Source organism: Meriones unguiculatus, chromosome 14, assembly GCF_030254825.1.
Source record: "Meriones unguiculatus strain TT.TT164.6M chromosome 14, Bangor_MerUng_6.1, whole genome shotgun sequence".
Classification (NCBI taxonomy): Eukaryota; Metazoa; Chordata; class Mammalia; order Rodentia; family Muridae; genus Meriones; species Meriones unguiculatus.
In genome coordinates this window covers 83,399,134-83,414,424 of record NC_083361.1, presented here as the reverse complement: position 1 = coordinate 83,414,424, position 15,291 = coordinate 83,399,134, and the positions used below count along the sequence as shown (strand labels likewise).

At 40.4% G+C, this 15,291-nt stretch overlaps 1 protein-coding gene across 1 annotated transcript in view; it reads right to left on the bottom strand.

The window, feature by feature from the left end:
- Gdpd4 (glycerophosphodiester phosphodiesterase domain containing 4) overlaps window positions 1-15,291 on the bottom strand; it is a 66,046-nt gene that overhangs the window by 49,044 nt on the left and 1,711 nt on the right. The window contains exons 2-3 of the mRNA XM_021634814.2: window positions 10,543-10,646; window positions 956-1,049 (exon numbers count right to left, since the gene is read on the bottom strand). Coding sequence (XP_021490489.1) covers window positions 956-1,049; window positions 10,543-10,646 — 198 coding nt within the window. The remainder of the gene's footprint in view (window positions 1-955; window positions 1,050-10,542; window positions 10,647-15,291) is intronic.

The following is a 15,291-nucleotide window of genomic DNA, read 5'->3' as shown; positions in this document are numbered from 1 at the left end:
TCTCTCCCCTCATAAAGCCCCTGACAAATTTCATGTGAGTGTGTATAGAGATAGTTACAAAGTTCTATCACGAGTAGTTATTTTTGTCTGTGATTTATTGTCTATGAGATTCTAAACACTGAATGAAGAAACAACCATAAGCATAACCATAACCATAACCACAAAAGACTACATCCTCTCAGACTTTAAGTCAAACAAACCCTCCCTCAAGTTTCATTTGTCAGGTATGCTGTCACAGCAGTGAGAAACAGAACAAACACATTATCTCTAGCAAGGGGATCTCCATGAAGACAGAAACTACATGTTTTACTTTTACTGATTTCTACATACTCAATACTTTTTACAATACTTTCATAATAACTAATAATTTTAGAAGAAAATATTGCAATTGGCAACATATTTGAGGGATGGACTCTTCTGTGTCTAGGAGGAAATCAGTGGAAACAGAATTCTGAAATTCAAGTAAGCACACAGTTTTCAGCTGAAGTTATTTTTCTGTTTGGTTCTCCACTTCCATGGACCTTTCTCTTACATGGTGTATCTTTTTCATGCAACATGACTTTACCATATCATGCAACAGAGGCAGGGTCATATACAAATAATTTGCATCTGAACCAGGTGACTAGCATTTGCATAGTTGAGCTGGTTTGATGTGTAAGTCCCAGACTGTGGGTGTAAAGCTCTAGGTGTTTAAACTATAATATCGAGTGAGGCAATGGATAGAGTATAAAATGGGGGAATAGAAGAGGGGTGTTGTGTCACCCTCTCAAGGGTCGGCTTAATTAGACACATCCTCTAAACAGCATAAATCTCCTTCAGCCACGCCTTGTGGATGAAGCTGAAGCAGCTGATGTAAACTCTGACCTTACTAACATCAAAGACTCTTGATAGATACAATAGCATAGGAGCATCCCATGAGGCTGCTCAAGAAATGGAAATGAGAATCATCACTCACCAAAAGCAAGAAAGTGTAGACAGCCATGATCCCCGCTGCACTCAGTACAACAATGGACCAGAAGAACCAGCGTCCTGTCCCCAGATAAACAACCCTGAAAAAAAGATTCAGTCCTTAAAATATAGTAGAAATCAGTAATAGCATCTACATTAAGGGTAGAGACAAGAACAGACTAAATAAAGGGTTAAAGATGGGGGGACAAGAAGAAAAGCACTTTTTGGACAGATCTGTACTCACTTTGGGGTACTCAATTTTGTACCATAGCAACCAGAGATATTAATGAAACTTCTATAAGTGGAGAGATGTTTAAAAAGTTATTTATAATAAATATTCAGATTTATATCATCTTTCATAAACAATGTGATGTGGAAATTCTACAATATCAAAAGAAAAGAATTTTCCCCTAAATTAATTATGTCAATATGACTAGTTGTTTCTACCTTTCAAGCCCCTTGTCCAGGCACATGTATACCTTGTTACATAACTGCACTCATCACCACCATATTAATTTCTCTGCTCTGTATGAGAGCTGTGTTCTAAGCATGCCATTCCTAAAGTACCATCTGAGGGAGAACTACTAACTTGTGAGGAAAGACAATTGTATTTGTCTAGGTTTCCTATGACACAGAATCCACTCTTCTCATTTCAAGAAAACAGAAATTACCTCATTTCCACTCAAAGACTAGAGACATACTTCAACGGTATGAAACAGGCAGGCAGCTTTCATAGCAAGAAGCTCCGAGGGTAAAGACACTGTGTGGGAAGGCGCTCTGCAAAAGGGAGCCAATGGAATGAGGGCTAGGGATGTGGCTCAGGGGTAACCACGAGTCCAGCTGATGGGAGGCCCAAGTCTGATATACCCCCTCAGAGGCTGGAGGGAGGTCAAAAAGAGGACCCAGTGATGCTCTCAAAATAGATGACATTGTGCCCAACAAAACACAATTAATAGAACCATCAGAAAAGATTCAGAAAAATTTAGCAAAAATCCAAATCTGGTGAGATGATTCAGTGGGTAAAGGTGCCTCCAAGAGGGATGACATGAGCTTGATCCTCAGAACCTACATGGTGAAAGGAGAGTACCCACTCCTGCAAGTTGTCCTCTTGCTTCCACACATGAATGTGGTACATGTACACACACACACACACACACACACAAATAAAAAGAAATATTTTTAAAAGTTTTTAAAAATGCTTTTCGGAGACTTAATATCACGTTTTCTTAAAGACTTGATATAAAACAAAAATAGTATTGGTTAAAAAAGTACATGTCTTATAATTAAATAATCAAATAGACCTTGAAAAGAAGATGAAATAAAAAAAAAGATCAAAGATGACCTTAATAGTGTATTACCTGAAGCCAAAGCATTATTCCTCAAACAGTAACTTAGTGTTGATACTGACTTTGCTTTCAAATGACAAGGAAAAGAATTGACATTTAATGGGCCATCTTTCTTCATAATCATTTTGCTAACTATATTATGTATTTTTATTTCTTTTCAATCCAAAAAGCTGTCTTTAAGGTATTTGATCACTGGTGAGTATCACTACCCATTTGACTGAACCCATACACTCTTATCCAGTGCAGGGATGCTCTCTCACTAGGCCAGTGCAAGGGTGATGTCTGTGAGTTCGAGGCCAGCATGATCTACAAAGTGAGTCCAGGACAGCCAGGGCTACTCAGAGAAACTCTGTCTCAAACAACAACAACAAATGTTGTTTGTATTTACTTATTTGGGCTGCAGGAGGTCCATGTCACAGTGTGCACATGGCAGCCAGAAGGCTTCTTGCCTTACACCGTCTGAGTGGGATCAGGGACCGAATTTAGACTGTGAGGCCTGGCGACAAGCACCTTTACCTGTTGAGCCACTTTGCCTGTCAGGATATCAGTCTTCTTAATCAATCTGAATAGCATTCTATATGCAGCCTCAACAACACCAACCTTCCATCTAAAAATTTTGTCCTCAAGTGCACATATCCCTACATACATGCACAAACACATATAAGCATAATTTAAAGATAAAAAATAAATCTTTTTTTAAATAAAAAAATGTATTTCCTAAGAACTGATACAGATATGTCCTGTGTAAAGGTTTGCTCACAGAAATAGAACCACTATGAGTAGTAGAGAGCAAGATTTAGGATAGGGTTGTTCTCACAATTATGGGAACACGGTGAAATCTGCACGAGAGGTTGCTGCCCTGTGTTGTGTTAGGCCTCACTTGAGTCACTGTTAGTCAGATGGGCAGTCAGGCAGAAAATCTTGAAATGGAAAGAGTGAGAGCAAACTAGAACTTTCACAATGTACTGGATGGAGCCTATAAGGACAAATTCAAAGCCAAGATTGACTCTTACCACTTGCAGCTTTGAGAGCATGAGCAACCTACATCTTCACCATGATGTTGTATGATAGGGCTGGGCTGTGATGGCACACGCCTTTAATCCTACCACTTGGGAAGCAGATGAAGATGGATCTCTATGAGTTCCAGGCAGCCTAGTCTATAGATTCAGTTTCAAGACAGCCAAAACTGCACAGAGAAACCCTGTTTTAAAACAAACAAATAAAGCTCATACAATACTTAGGCAAGCTGTAAAAGAGGTGTAGTCAAAGATAGGGGGTTGCAGACTGAAATGTTCTCCATATCAACAAGGTAGCCTGCAGATCAGCAGGAACACACACATGCATATTAGCAAACTTTAAAGCATAAGATGGCCGTGTCTCACTTTTGCCTTCCAAACTGTATGCCAGTTTCACCTGAACCTGAAATTGTACAGTGAAGAGAAATTAAGGTCCAGCTTAGGCAGGCTGACAGAAGAAAGTCTCTTCCACTGATTTCAAACTTGAAGATTAAAGAAGCAACAGGTCAGATGGAAGGGGAGGAGGTCCTCCACCATCAGTGGACTTGGGGGCGGCATGGGAGGAGAAGAGGGAGGGAGGATAGGATTGGGAGAGGACAAGGGAGGGGGCTACAGCTGGGATGCAAAGTAAATAAATTGTAATAAATTTAAAAAATGAAATTTAAAAAAAAATAAAGAAGCAACAGAAGCTTAAAGCTGAACAGAAACAAAGAAAAACACACCCACCATGTCATCATAAAACTATGGAAACCAAACAAAGAGAAAACTCTTAAAAGAAGGCAGAATGTTCAAGGACAGATTAGGTTCAAAAAAACATAGATGAATATCATACTTCTCAGCATAAACAAAGCAAGAAGATGGCAGTGAATCACAGTGCTAAGAGAGTAACTGCAGATTAGAAAACTAAGCTGTCTAAGGCTTTATTCTTCAAGGATAAAGATGAAATACAGCCATCTTCACAAAAATAGAAACTTTCAAAAATAGTCTCGAGCAGATTCTTATTAAAGGAAATTCAAGGACTTTATGTATCTCACCACCAGACAGCTTCTGTTGTGCTTAGCTACAGGACTTTGAGCACACTCAAGAGGTGAGGGAGGTAAAAACTGTGAATAGTATTCCCAATTCTCAGCCCATAACTCAGCCTGCATCCCTGGAGGCCTGCCACCACCTGGGACAGACAGCTGAGTCCCTTAAGCTCCAGCCCCCTACCTGCTGGGTTCCCCCTGTGAAAGCTTAACAGCAGTGATCTATGCCCTGTCCCCTGTGAGCTCTACCCCCTGGCTCACACCTATACCTGCATTCCTAGAGGCCTGATGCCATCGGGAACCACCCTGTGCATTCCATTCTGGGCCCACAGCTCAACCTTCATCCCTGGAGGCTTGCTGCCACCCAGTACAGAGGTGACTAGCACCTGCTTGCAGATGCTCCATTTTCTGGCTCACAATGTGGCCAGTATTATCTGAGGTTTGCAAATACGAGCAACAACCAGAAAGCTAAAGGCTAGTGTAAGAACACAATCAACAAGAGGCAGGGCAATATGGCACCATCTGAAACCAGCTACACAACAATCCAGGATATCCTAACACAGATGAATCACAAGAAAATAACCTTAAATCCAATCTTATGATGATAGAAGCCTTTAAAGAGGAAATAAATAAATCCCTTAAAGAAATACAGGAAAATACAGTCAAACAGGTGAAGGAAATTAATAAAATGGTTCAAGAGCTGCAGATGGAAATAGAAGGAATAAAGAAAACACAAACAGAGGGAATCCTGGAGATGTAAAACCCAGGTAAGAGAACAGAAGCTACAGACATAAAGCATCACCAACAGAATACAAGAGATGGAAGAGAGAATCTCAGGCATAGAAGACATGATAAAATAAATTGATGCATCAAAGAAAATGCCATATCTAAAAAGTTTCTAACACAAAATATCCAGGAAATTTGGGATACTATGAAAAAACCAAATCTAAGAATAATAGTAATAGAAGAAGGAAAAGATTCCCAGCTCAAAGGCCCAGTGAATATGATTCAACAAAATCATAGAAGAAAATGTCCCTAACCTAAAGAAAGAGATGCCTATAAATGTACAAGAAACTTAAAGAACATCAAATAGATTGGACCATGAAAGAAAATCCTCCCTCCACATAATAATGGTAATAAAAAATGGCAGACCTATTAGAATTACACCAGTCTTCTCAACAGAGACCTTAAAAGCCAGAAGAGGCTGGACAGATATTTTGTAATCTCTTAGAGACCACAGATGCTAGCCCAGACTATTATACCCAGCAAAACTTTCAATCAACATAGATGTTTTGATGGAAAACACAAGATATTCCATGACAAAACCAAATTTAAACAGTATCTTTCCACAAGTCCAGACTTACAGAGGATACTAGAAGAAAAACTCCAACACAAGGATGTTAACTACACCCTAACAAACCACAAGGAAAACATAAACTGAGGGAATCCTGGAGATGGAAAACCCAGGTAAGAAAGAGAACAAAAGCCACAGACACAAAGCAAATTTTCACACCAGCAAAAGAAGGGAAACACACAGACATACACACACACTATCACTACCAACATCAAAATAACAGGAATTAACAATCATTGGTCATTAATATCTCTCAACATCAATGGACTCAATTCCTCAGTAAGAAGACACAGGCTAACAGAATGTATCTGAAAACAGGAGCCCTCATTCTGTTGCATACAAAAAACACACCTCAGCAACAAAGGTAGATGTTTCCTCAGAGTAATGGTCCGGAAAAACGTTTTCCTAGCAAAGGGACCCAAGAAGCAAGCTGAAGTACCAATTCTAATATCTAATAAAATAGACTTTCAACCAAAATTAATCAAAAGATATGGGAAAAGACACTTGATACTCATCAAAGGAAAAATCCACCAAGAGGATGTCTCAATTCTGAATTATCTATTCCCTAAATACAAGAACACTCACATTTGTAAAATAAACATCACTAAAGCTTAAATCACACATCAAACCACACACATGAATAGTAGACTTTAATACCCTTCTCTCACCAATGGACAGGTCATCCAGACAAAAACCAAACAGAGAAGTAATGAAACTAATAGACTTTATGAATCAAATGGACCTAACAGATATTTACAGAAAATTTCACCCAAACACAAAAGGTTATACCTTTTTCTCAGTACCTCACTGAATCTTCTCCAAAATTGATCATAGACTTGGATACAAAGCAAGTCTCAACAGATACAAGAAAATTGAAATATCCCCTGTCTTAACAGATCACCATGGATTAAAGCTGGACTTCAACAACAACAGAAATAACAGAAAGCCTACAAACTCATGGAGATTGAACAACTCTCTACTCAATGATGAATGGGTCAATGAAGAAAAAAAATAAATTAAAGACTTTCAAGAATTCAATGAAAATGAAGGCACAACATACCCAAACTTATGGGACACAATGAAAGCAGTGCTAAGAGGAAAGTTCATAGCACTAAGCACCTTTGTAAAGAAGTTGGAGAGCTCTCATACTAGTAACTTGGCAGCATACCTGAAAGCTCTAGAATAAAAAGAAGCAAACATACTCAAAAAGAGTAGATGGAAAGAAATAATCAAACTCAGGGCTGAACTCAAGAAATGAAACACCAACAAACCAAATAATCCACTTAAAAAATGGGTAACAGCTAAACAGAGAATTCTCATCAGAGGAATATCAAATGGCAGAGAAACACTTAAAAACAAATGTTCAACATCCTTAGTCATCAGGGAAGTGAAAATCAAAACAACTCTGAGATTCCATCTTACACACATCAGGATGGCTAAAATAAAAAAAAAAATCAGGTGACAGCACATGCTGACAAGGATGTGGAACAAGGGGAACACTCCTCTATTGCTGGTGGGAATGTAAACATGTACAACCACTTTAGAAATCAGTCTGGTGGTTTCTCAGAAAACTGGGAATAGTTCTACCTCAAGACCCAGGTATACGACTCCTGGACCTATACCCAAAAGATGCCATACCATACTACAAGGACACTTGCTCAATTACGTTCATAGCAGCTTTATTCGTAATAGCCAGAAACTGGATGCAACCTATCAGTCCCTCAGCCAAAGAACAGATAAAGAAAATGTGGTACATTTACACAATGGAATACTACTCAGTTATTAAAAACAAGGACACCATGAAATTTGCAGGCAAATGGATGGAACTAGATAAGATTATCCTAAGTGAGGTAACCCAGACCCAGAAAGACATGCATGATACGTATTTATTTGTAAGTGGATAGTAGCCATAAAGTACCGGATAGCCATCCTACAATCCACAGACCCAAAGAAGCTAAGTAATAAGGAGGGCCCAAGGGAGGATGCTTGGCTGTCATTCAGAAGGAGAAAAAAAGATACACATTTGAAGTAGATGGAGAAAGGGAACTGGGTGGGAGAGGGGATAGGGAGGAGAACAGAGGTGAGATGGGGATCAAGTGTGGGGAAAGGGGGAAAGGGCTGAGAGAGAGAGAGAGAGAGAGAGAGAGAGAGAGAGAGAGAGAACAGAAATCAGTGGGGGAGCATTCTCTGGAAAGAGGGAGGCTCATGGGAGTCTATAGCAGTGACCCTAGCTGAGACTCCTAGCAGCAGGCTAGAAGAGGGATGTTGGGTCTGGGTGATGGAGCCTGAAGTAGCCACCTCCAGTAGCCAAGTAGGACTTCCAGTGGAGGGAGTGGGACAGGAACCCTACACACAAAACCTTCAACCTAGCTAACCAATGACTGGCCCAACTTGAGTCACATGTCATGAAAGCGAACCACCACTCACACTATTAATAATATTCTGCTATACTTGCAGACAAGAGCCTAACATAACTGTCATCTGAGTGATTTCAACCCAGAGGCTGATGAAAAATGATGCAGAGACCCACAGCCAAACATTAGGCAAAGCACGGGGAATCTTATGGAAGAAGGGGAGGAAGGATTGAAAGAGCAAGAAAAGTCAAGGACACCACAAGAAAACCTACAAAATCAACTAACTGGAACCCATAGGGGCTCATAGAGACTGACCACCAACCAGAGAGCAGCCATGGAACGGGAATAGCTTGGTCCTCATGTGGGACCGCCAATAACAGAACCAGGGGCTATCTCTGATTCTGCTGCTGGCCTTCGGGTCCCTTCCCCTTAACTGGGATGCCTTGTCTGGCCTCAACAGAAGATGCACCCAGTCCTACTTGGTGTGCCAAGGCAGGTTGATACCTTGGTCTCCCCTTCTTTGAGAAAAAAGGGAGGGAAGACAAAGGCGAGGGGAGGGAAAAGTCAGGAAGGGACTGAGAGGAGAGGAGGGAGGAAAGGTTCCTCCTGGGGTGTAAATTATTAAATAAATAAATAAATAAATAAATAAATAAATAAATAAATAAAAGAAATACAGCAAAAGGCTAGAAAAAAACTGTGAGTGCTAGAAACTGTAAAACCTTAGTCCTCTGTAAACCTCAATGCCAAATATCTTAAAATCATACATATACAGAACAATTGAAATACATGTGCTATATATTAATTTGGAACTGACCCATAATAAAGATTGTGTAGACACTGATAAAAACTTATTGAACATGCTCACAGCATAAAATGCACAAAGGAAGACACATTTCTAAAGAGAATATATATTTTAAGATATATATTTTTTAAATTATAATTTAATTTATTTAAATAATTAAAACAAAATAACTCCATCAAGAAGACTTCTTTGAGCCATCAAAATTGGAATATTTAATGCTACCGTTGGCAGCTTCATGCAGGAACTGCCATTTACCTCGGCTGGAGCGGAACTGGCCATAATCTTTTGAGAAAGTACTTTGGCAAAGAACAGAATTGATTTTAGGTGTTCGTTCTTCTTAACTTAATGCCAGTTGTATTAATATATTGTGAGGAACATTAGTTAAACTCAAGATTTCACTTAATCATTATCTTATTAGGACATGAATATTGTTCATAATGCCAAGCCGAAAACAAACAAACAAACCCCAGCTATTCAGCCATGGGTGGCAGAGACTTGTAACCCCACACTTGAAATGTGGGAATGGGGTCAATGAGATTTCGTGTTTGAGGCCAGCCTAAGCTCTCAATCAAGGCTCTGACCCTGTCCTGCCACCCCCACCACACAGAAGGCAAGGTCAGTGCATCTTCATGTCATATTCTGAAATCACTTAAAAATGATATTCAAAATGAGTTTCAATACTTTGTTGAATGTTTATGGTTATTTTATGTAAAAAGGCAAAGCAAAGTTATAAAAATAGTATGAACATAATGGAATAAAATAAGCACAGGAAAAAGCTGGGTCATGGTTGTCAATTGAAAATGTGACTAGATATTTCCTAATTTTCTGCATTTATAAAATTGTTATAGTCTATTCACTGTGCAGGTATGTTCTCATGTGTGAATTCAGAGGACAGTTTGCAGGAATCAGTTCTCTCCTTCTGCCATATGGGTCCTGGGGACTGAACTCAGAGCAGTGGGCTCTGCACGACATGCCTTTATCCACTGAGCATCTCGCTAGCCCTAATTTCTGCATTTTTTACATTTAAAATAACCAACTAGATTTAACTCTAAGATTTAACTTTTCTCTTATAAAGAGAAAAACGAATTGCATTTAATTAAGAAAAAAAGAGAAAGCTTAATATCTAAGCATGCCTTCTTCCGCAGACACCAAATAACAGGTCATGTTTACAACAGTGTTAGAAGTAATTGGACCAGAAAAGCTGGTTTGTCAGAGTGGTGCAGGAGTAGTTTAGCCACAAAAGGGCGCTGAGAAGGGATGTGCGTCCCTGTGTTCAGAGTCCCAAAGGACTCTAAAAACAAGAGAAGGAAACAGAGGCTGTAGGAAAAGCGGAGAAAGCAGGGGTAGGGACATCATCATGAAGAGCAAGCAGTGCGGGCGTCAGTGATCGGAGATTCAGTTGTGAGGACGGCAGAGAATCCTATCTGAGGGCTGGGGGTGTTGGGCGCACGGAGAAAGCCGTGAACATCAGTGGGTGTGTGGTGTGCGGCTGAGCCCAGGTGGAAGGAAAGTGTAAGTCTGGGTGCTGAGCATTTGACTACTGCCCTGGAGTTACACCTCTTACCCACAGCTGTGCAAAACCCACTTTTGTCTTCCCTCCCTACTGAACCACCAGATCTTTTCAACCTGGGGGATCACAAGTAACTATCCAACGAAGAAGCCCATATAGCAACAAAAATACAGAAAATGACACTCACCAGTCAAAGCCATTGTACTCATTGGAGGTTTCTGCCCACACGAACAGAAAAATCACAGACAGGACAAATGAAATCACCAGGCATATAAAAAAAAATTGCTCTTTCTGGAAAAAGAAAGAAGTCTAACTTAGCTCCACTTGTCTATATCATCTCAATAATTCTTGTATACATTTGCCAAAGGTCAGTATCATTTTGGTGTTGGACATTACCCTCCCTAGGCTAGAATAATCTGGTTTTATAGGAGAAGGAATAGAAAGATGGCAAACCTCCTTAGAAAGGGCATCATGAGAAGCTCGGGGAAATGAGCTCAGGAGTTGACTCCGTCTAAAACACACATCCCTACACACAACCTGAGTGGACCTTTAAAAAGTGTGTTATCAAAGAGTGTCTCTTCCCTGCTCAAACCCTCCTGGGGCTTCCTGTGCTTATACCATCACCACCTAAACAGCCTTCCATAACCCACATGGCTGGATAGGATTAGCCCACGCCCACCTCCTACCTCCTACCTCATCGCTTCTCCACTGACCCCTCTCCAGAGGCCAGCCACACTAGCTGCTCTTTTTCTGTAACACATTACGCACCATCCCTACTCAGGAGCCAGGTTCTTAGCAGTTTTGCCTGGAGTGCATTTGTTCCAAAACAGGTTGGCCCTGTCTCTTCATTTGGAGATGGATCAAAGGACTTGCTTTCATAGAAGTCTCTAACTTCTTCCCCTTCCCAGTTTCTAATACATTTTTCTACTTTATCTTCAAAGATCATATTATTATTTGAAAGCATTTTTAATCTATTATTCATTGCATAACTTATACCACTGGAATTTAAGCTGCTGGAAGGCTAGAGGAAAACTTCAGCTGTCTTGGCTACTGTGGTATATCTGATACACTTAATAATTTTCTGCTAAATAAATCTGCTTCTCTTCTTCTAATTTCATCTCCATTCTTTTTTTTTATAGCCACAGCCTTTTAATGTATGCCGTCTGCCTTGTCTACTTCATCATGGCCTGTATCCACTTGAACTGTGTGCCAGACAGTCCTTTTTTTTTAACTTTTATTAATTACACTTTATTCACTTTGTATCCCCCCATAAGCCCCTCCCTCCTTGCCTCCTAATCCCACCTTCCCTCCCCTTCTTCACACATGCCCCTCCCCAAGTCCACTGATAAGGGAGGTCCCCCTCTCCTTCCTTCTGATCTTAGTCTATCAGATCTCATCAGGAGTGGCTGCATTGTTATCTTCTGTGGCCTGGTAAGGCTGCTCCCCCCTCAGGAGGAGGTGATCAAAGAGCAGGCCAATCAGTTTATGTCAGAGGCAGTCCCTCTTCCCATTATTATGGAACCCACTTGGACACTGAACTGTCATGGGCTACATCTGTGCATGGGTTCTAGGTTATCTCCATGCATGGTACTCACATGGTATATACTCACTCATATAGACATATAATATAGGATAAACCTACTAAAATCTGTACATCTAAAGAAACTAATCAAGAAGGAGGACCCTGACTAAAATGCTCAATCCCCATCCCGAAAGGCAAAGAGGCTGGACATCAGAAGAAGAAGAAAACAGGAAACAACCTAGGAACCTGCCACAGAGGGCCTCTGAAAGGCTCTGCCCTGCAGACTATCAAAGCAGACGCTGAGACTTATGGTCAACTGTTGGGCAGAGTGCATGGAATCTTATGAAAGAAGTGGGAAATAGTAAGGTCTGGAGAGGACAGGAACTCCACAAGGAGAGCAACAGAACCAGAAAATTTGAACACAGGGGTCTTTCCAGAGACTCATATTTCATCTCCATTCTATCTTAAAAATTTTCAAGGGTTCCTCCCTGTTTATAGGATAAAGCTCAAAATTTGTTAGCCTAATGTAAAGATGTTATAATTTCACATGAATTTTCTTTTCTGATCCTAATTATTATTTATTCCTTCAAATGTCCCTAAATTCATGGGGACCTAAATGGTCCCTAGCACCAGAAACCTAATTCTTCTTAAACACACCACTGTGCTTTGCCATCTTTAGATTTTTGGTTAATTGTCCCTGCCCCCTCCCACACAACTCAGAATGCTCTTCTATGCATTTCTATATGTCACTTCCCCAAGAAAGTGGGCCTAGGAACACTACTACAGTAATAATATTCAACAAGTAGCCCAGTGTGTCATGACCAACTCAAAGTTTATTCTAACAACTGCTCTCCTCGTCTCAAAGTAACTCCTGTGGTAGGCTGTGCTGCTAACGTCTCTCTTACTCTTATTAGGATTCTGAAGCACAGAGCTGTTCTGGAACTTACTATAATGGGTCCCTAATTTAGGATTGGTCAATAGCAAAGCTGTAAATCTGGTGGTCTTTCCTTTATGTTATACTCCATCTGAGTAGAAAGGGGACTTGAAAAACATCTAGGGACTTTACCTAACTCAACTCCCTAGCTATAGAGAGACTTAGGTATATCACATAACAAGCCCAAGTCACAGTTATAATTAGAACCCGTACATATTCCAAAGTTTTGGTCCAGTGTTTTCAGCATTATCCTAGACTGCCCCAAAGGCTATCACTTTCAATACAGCTTACCTTTACATCTTACTCTGTGTCCTTTGTAGATCTCAAGTGATTCTATACTTCATCCCTGAGTAATGAATAATCTGTCAAATCTACCCATCTTTCTCCATAGCTGCCTTTACTGCTCTAATGCCCACCACCCACATCTCTTCTTTGGAGCACTGTCACTGTTTTCTCTCTGAGGTGGAGACCTTCACACACTGGCCCCTTCAGGTACAAGCCCCATACATTCAAATAACCGTTCCAAATCATAGTTCAGGCTATATAATCAGATTAAAACATTTACCCTCTCTGGTGATGGAAATCAAACCCTGGGCTCTGTACATGCTAAGCTTTCGCTGTACCACCGAGTTACCTCTGCAGCCCTCTTTAGGTGTCCTTTATTTCCTATATAACAGGGTTCTTTAAAACCACACAATATCTGACCCATTTACCTCTGCAACTTCATTTCCCAGAACATCTCTATTCATTTCTGCTCCACCTAAAATCAAACTACCAGTCTACACACTATCTGTGCACTCTGACCCCTCTAATATAAACTCCCATACCATATCCAGGTCTTAATCACCTTTCACCTTCTAAACAGTCACCGTTGGCCTCTCCCATAATATACTCCTATCTGTGCACACATACACTTGTTGTTATGCTAGAATGGGAATGCATGTAACTTTCCTCCAGCAAAACATGAGTTCTCTGAGAGTGGACCATGTCTAGTCACCTTTGTGACTAGCATACAAGCCAAATATCTGGGCATGAAAAATATGGAGGACAGAAGAACATTCTTGATTACTCCAGGGAAGCCTCTCATTTCCCACACTTTTTCTTCATAACTACTCAAACCAGACATAAGAAATGAGAAACCTAGGACTGGGAATGTGTCTCAGTGGTAGAGTGCTTGCCTGGTATTAGATTTATAATCATCAAAGTCCCAAAGATGGAAAGCTAGGCAGATGAACAGAACACCAACAGCACAGGCTCTAAGATCAACAATCAATAAATGGGACCTCATGAAACTGAAAAGCTTCTGTAAAGCAAAAGACACTGTCATCAGAACAAAATGACAGCCTACAGACTGGGAAAGGATCTTCACCAACCCTATATCTGACAGAGGGCTAATGTATAGGATATATAAAGAACTAAAGAAGTTAAAAAACAACAAACCAAGTAATCCAATTAAAAATGGGGTATGGAGCTAAACAGAGAATTCTCTATAGAGGAATATAGAATGGCAAAAAAACACCTAAAGAAATGTTCAGCGTCCTTAGCCATCAGGGAGATGCAAATCAAAACGACTCTGAGATTGCACTTTACACCCCTCAGAATGGCTAAGATCAAAAACTCAAGTGACAACACATGCTGGAGAGGCTGTGGAGAAAGGGGAACCCTCCTCCATTGCTGGTGGGAATGTAGACTTGTACAATCACTTTGGAAATCAATCTGGCACTTTCTCAGACAACTAGGAATAGTGCTTCCTCAAGATACAGCTATACCACTCCTAGGCATATATCCAAAAGATGCTCAAGTACACAACAAGGACATTTGTTCAACCATGTTCATAGCAGCTTTATTCGTAATAGCCAGAACCTGGAAACAACCCAGATGTCCCTCAACAGAAGAATGGATACAGAAATTGTGGTACATTTACACAATGGAATACTACTTAGCAATTAAAAACAAGGAAATCATGAAATTTGCAGGCAAGTGGTGGGATCTAGAAAAGATCATCATGAGTGAGGTATCCTATAAGCAGAAAGACACACACAGTATATACTCACTTATAAGTGGATACTAGACCTAAAAAATAGGATAAACGTACTAAAATCTGTACACTTAAAGAAGCTAAACAAGAAGGAGGACCCTGGGTAAGATGATAAATCATCACTTAGAAAGACCAATGGGATGGACATTGGAAGTAGGAGAAAACAAGTAACAGGACAGGAGCCTACCACGGAGGGCCTCTGAAAGTCTCTACGTAGCAGTGTATCAAAGCAGATGCTGAGACTCATAAGCAAACCTTGGGCAGAGTGCAGGGAATCATATAAAAGAAGGGGGAGTTAGTAAGACCTGGAGAGAACAGGAGCTCCACAAGGACCAAATATATCTGGACACAGAGGTCTTTTCTGAGACTGATTCTCCAACCAAGGACCATGTTTGGATATAACCTAGAACCCTTCATGGCTCAGACGTAGCCCATGGCATCT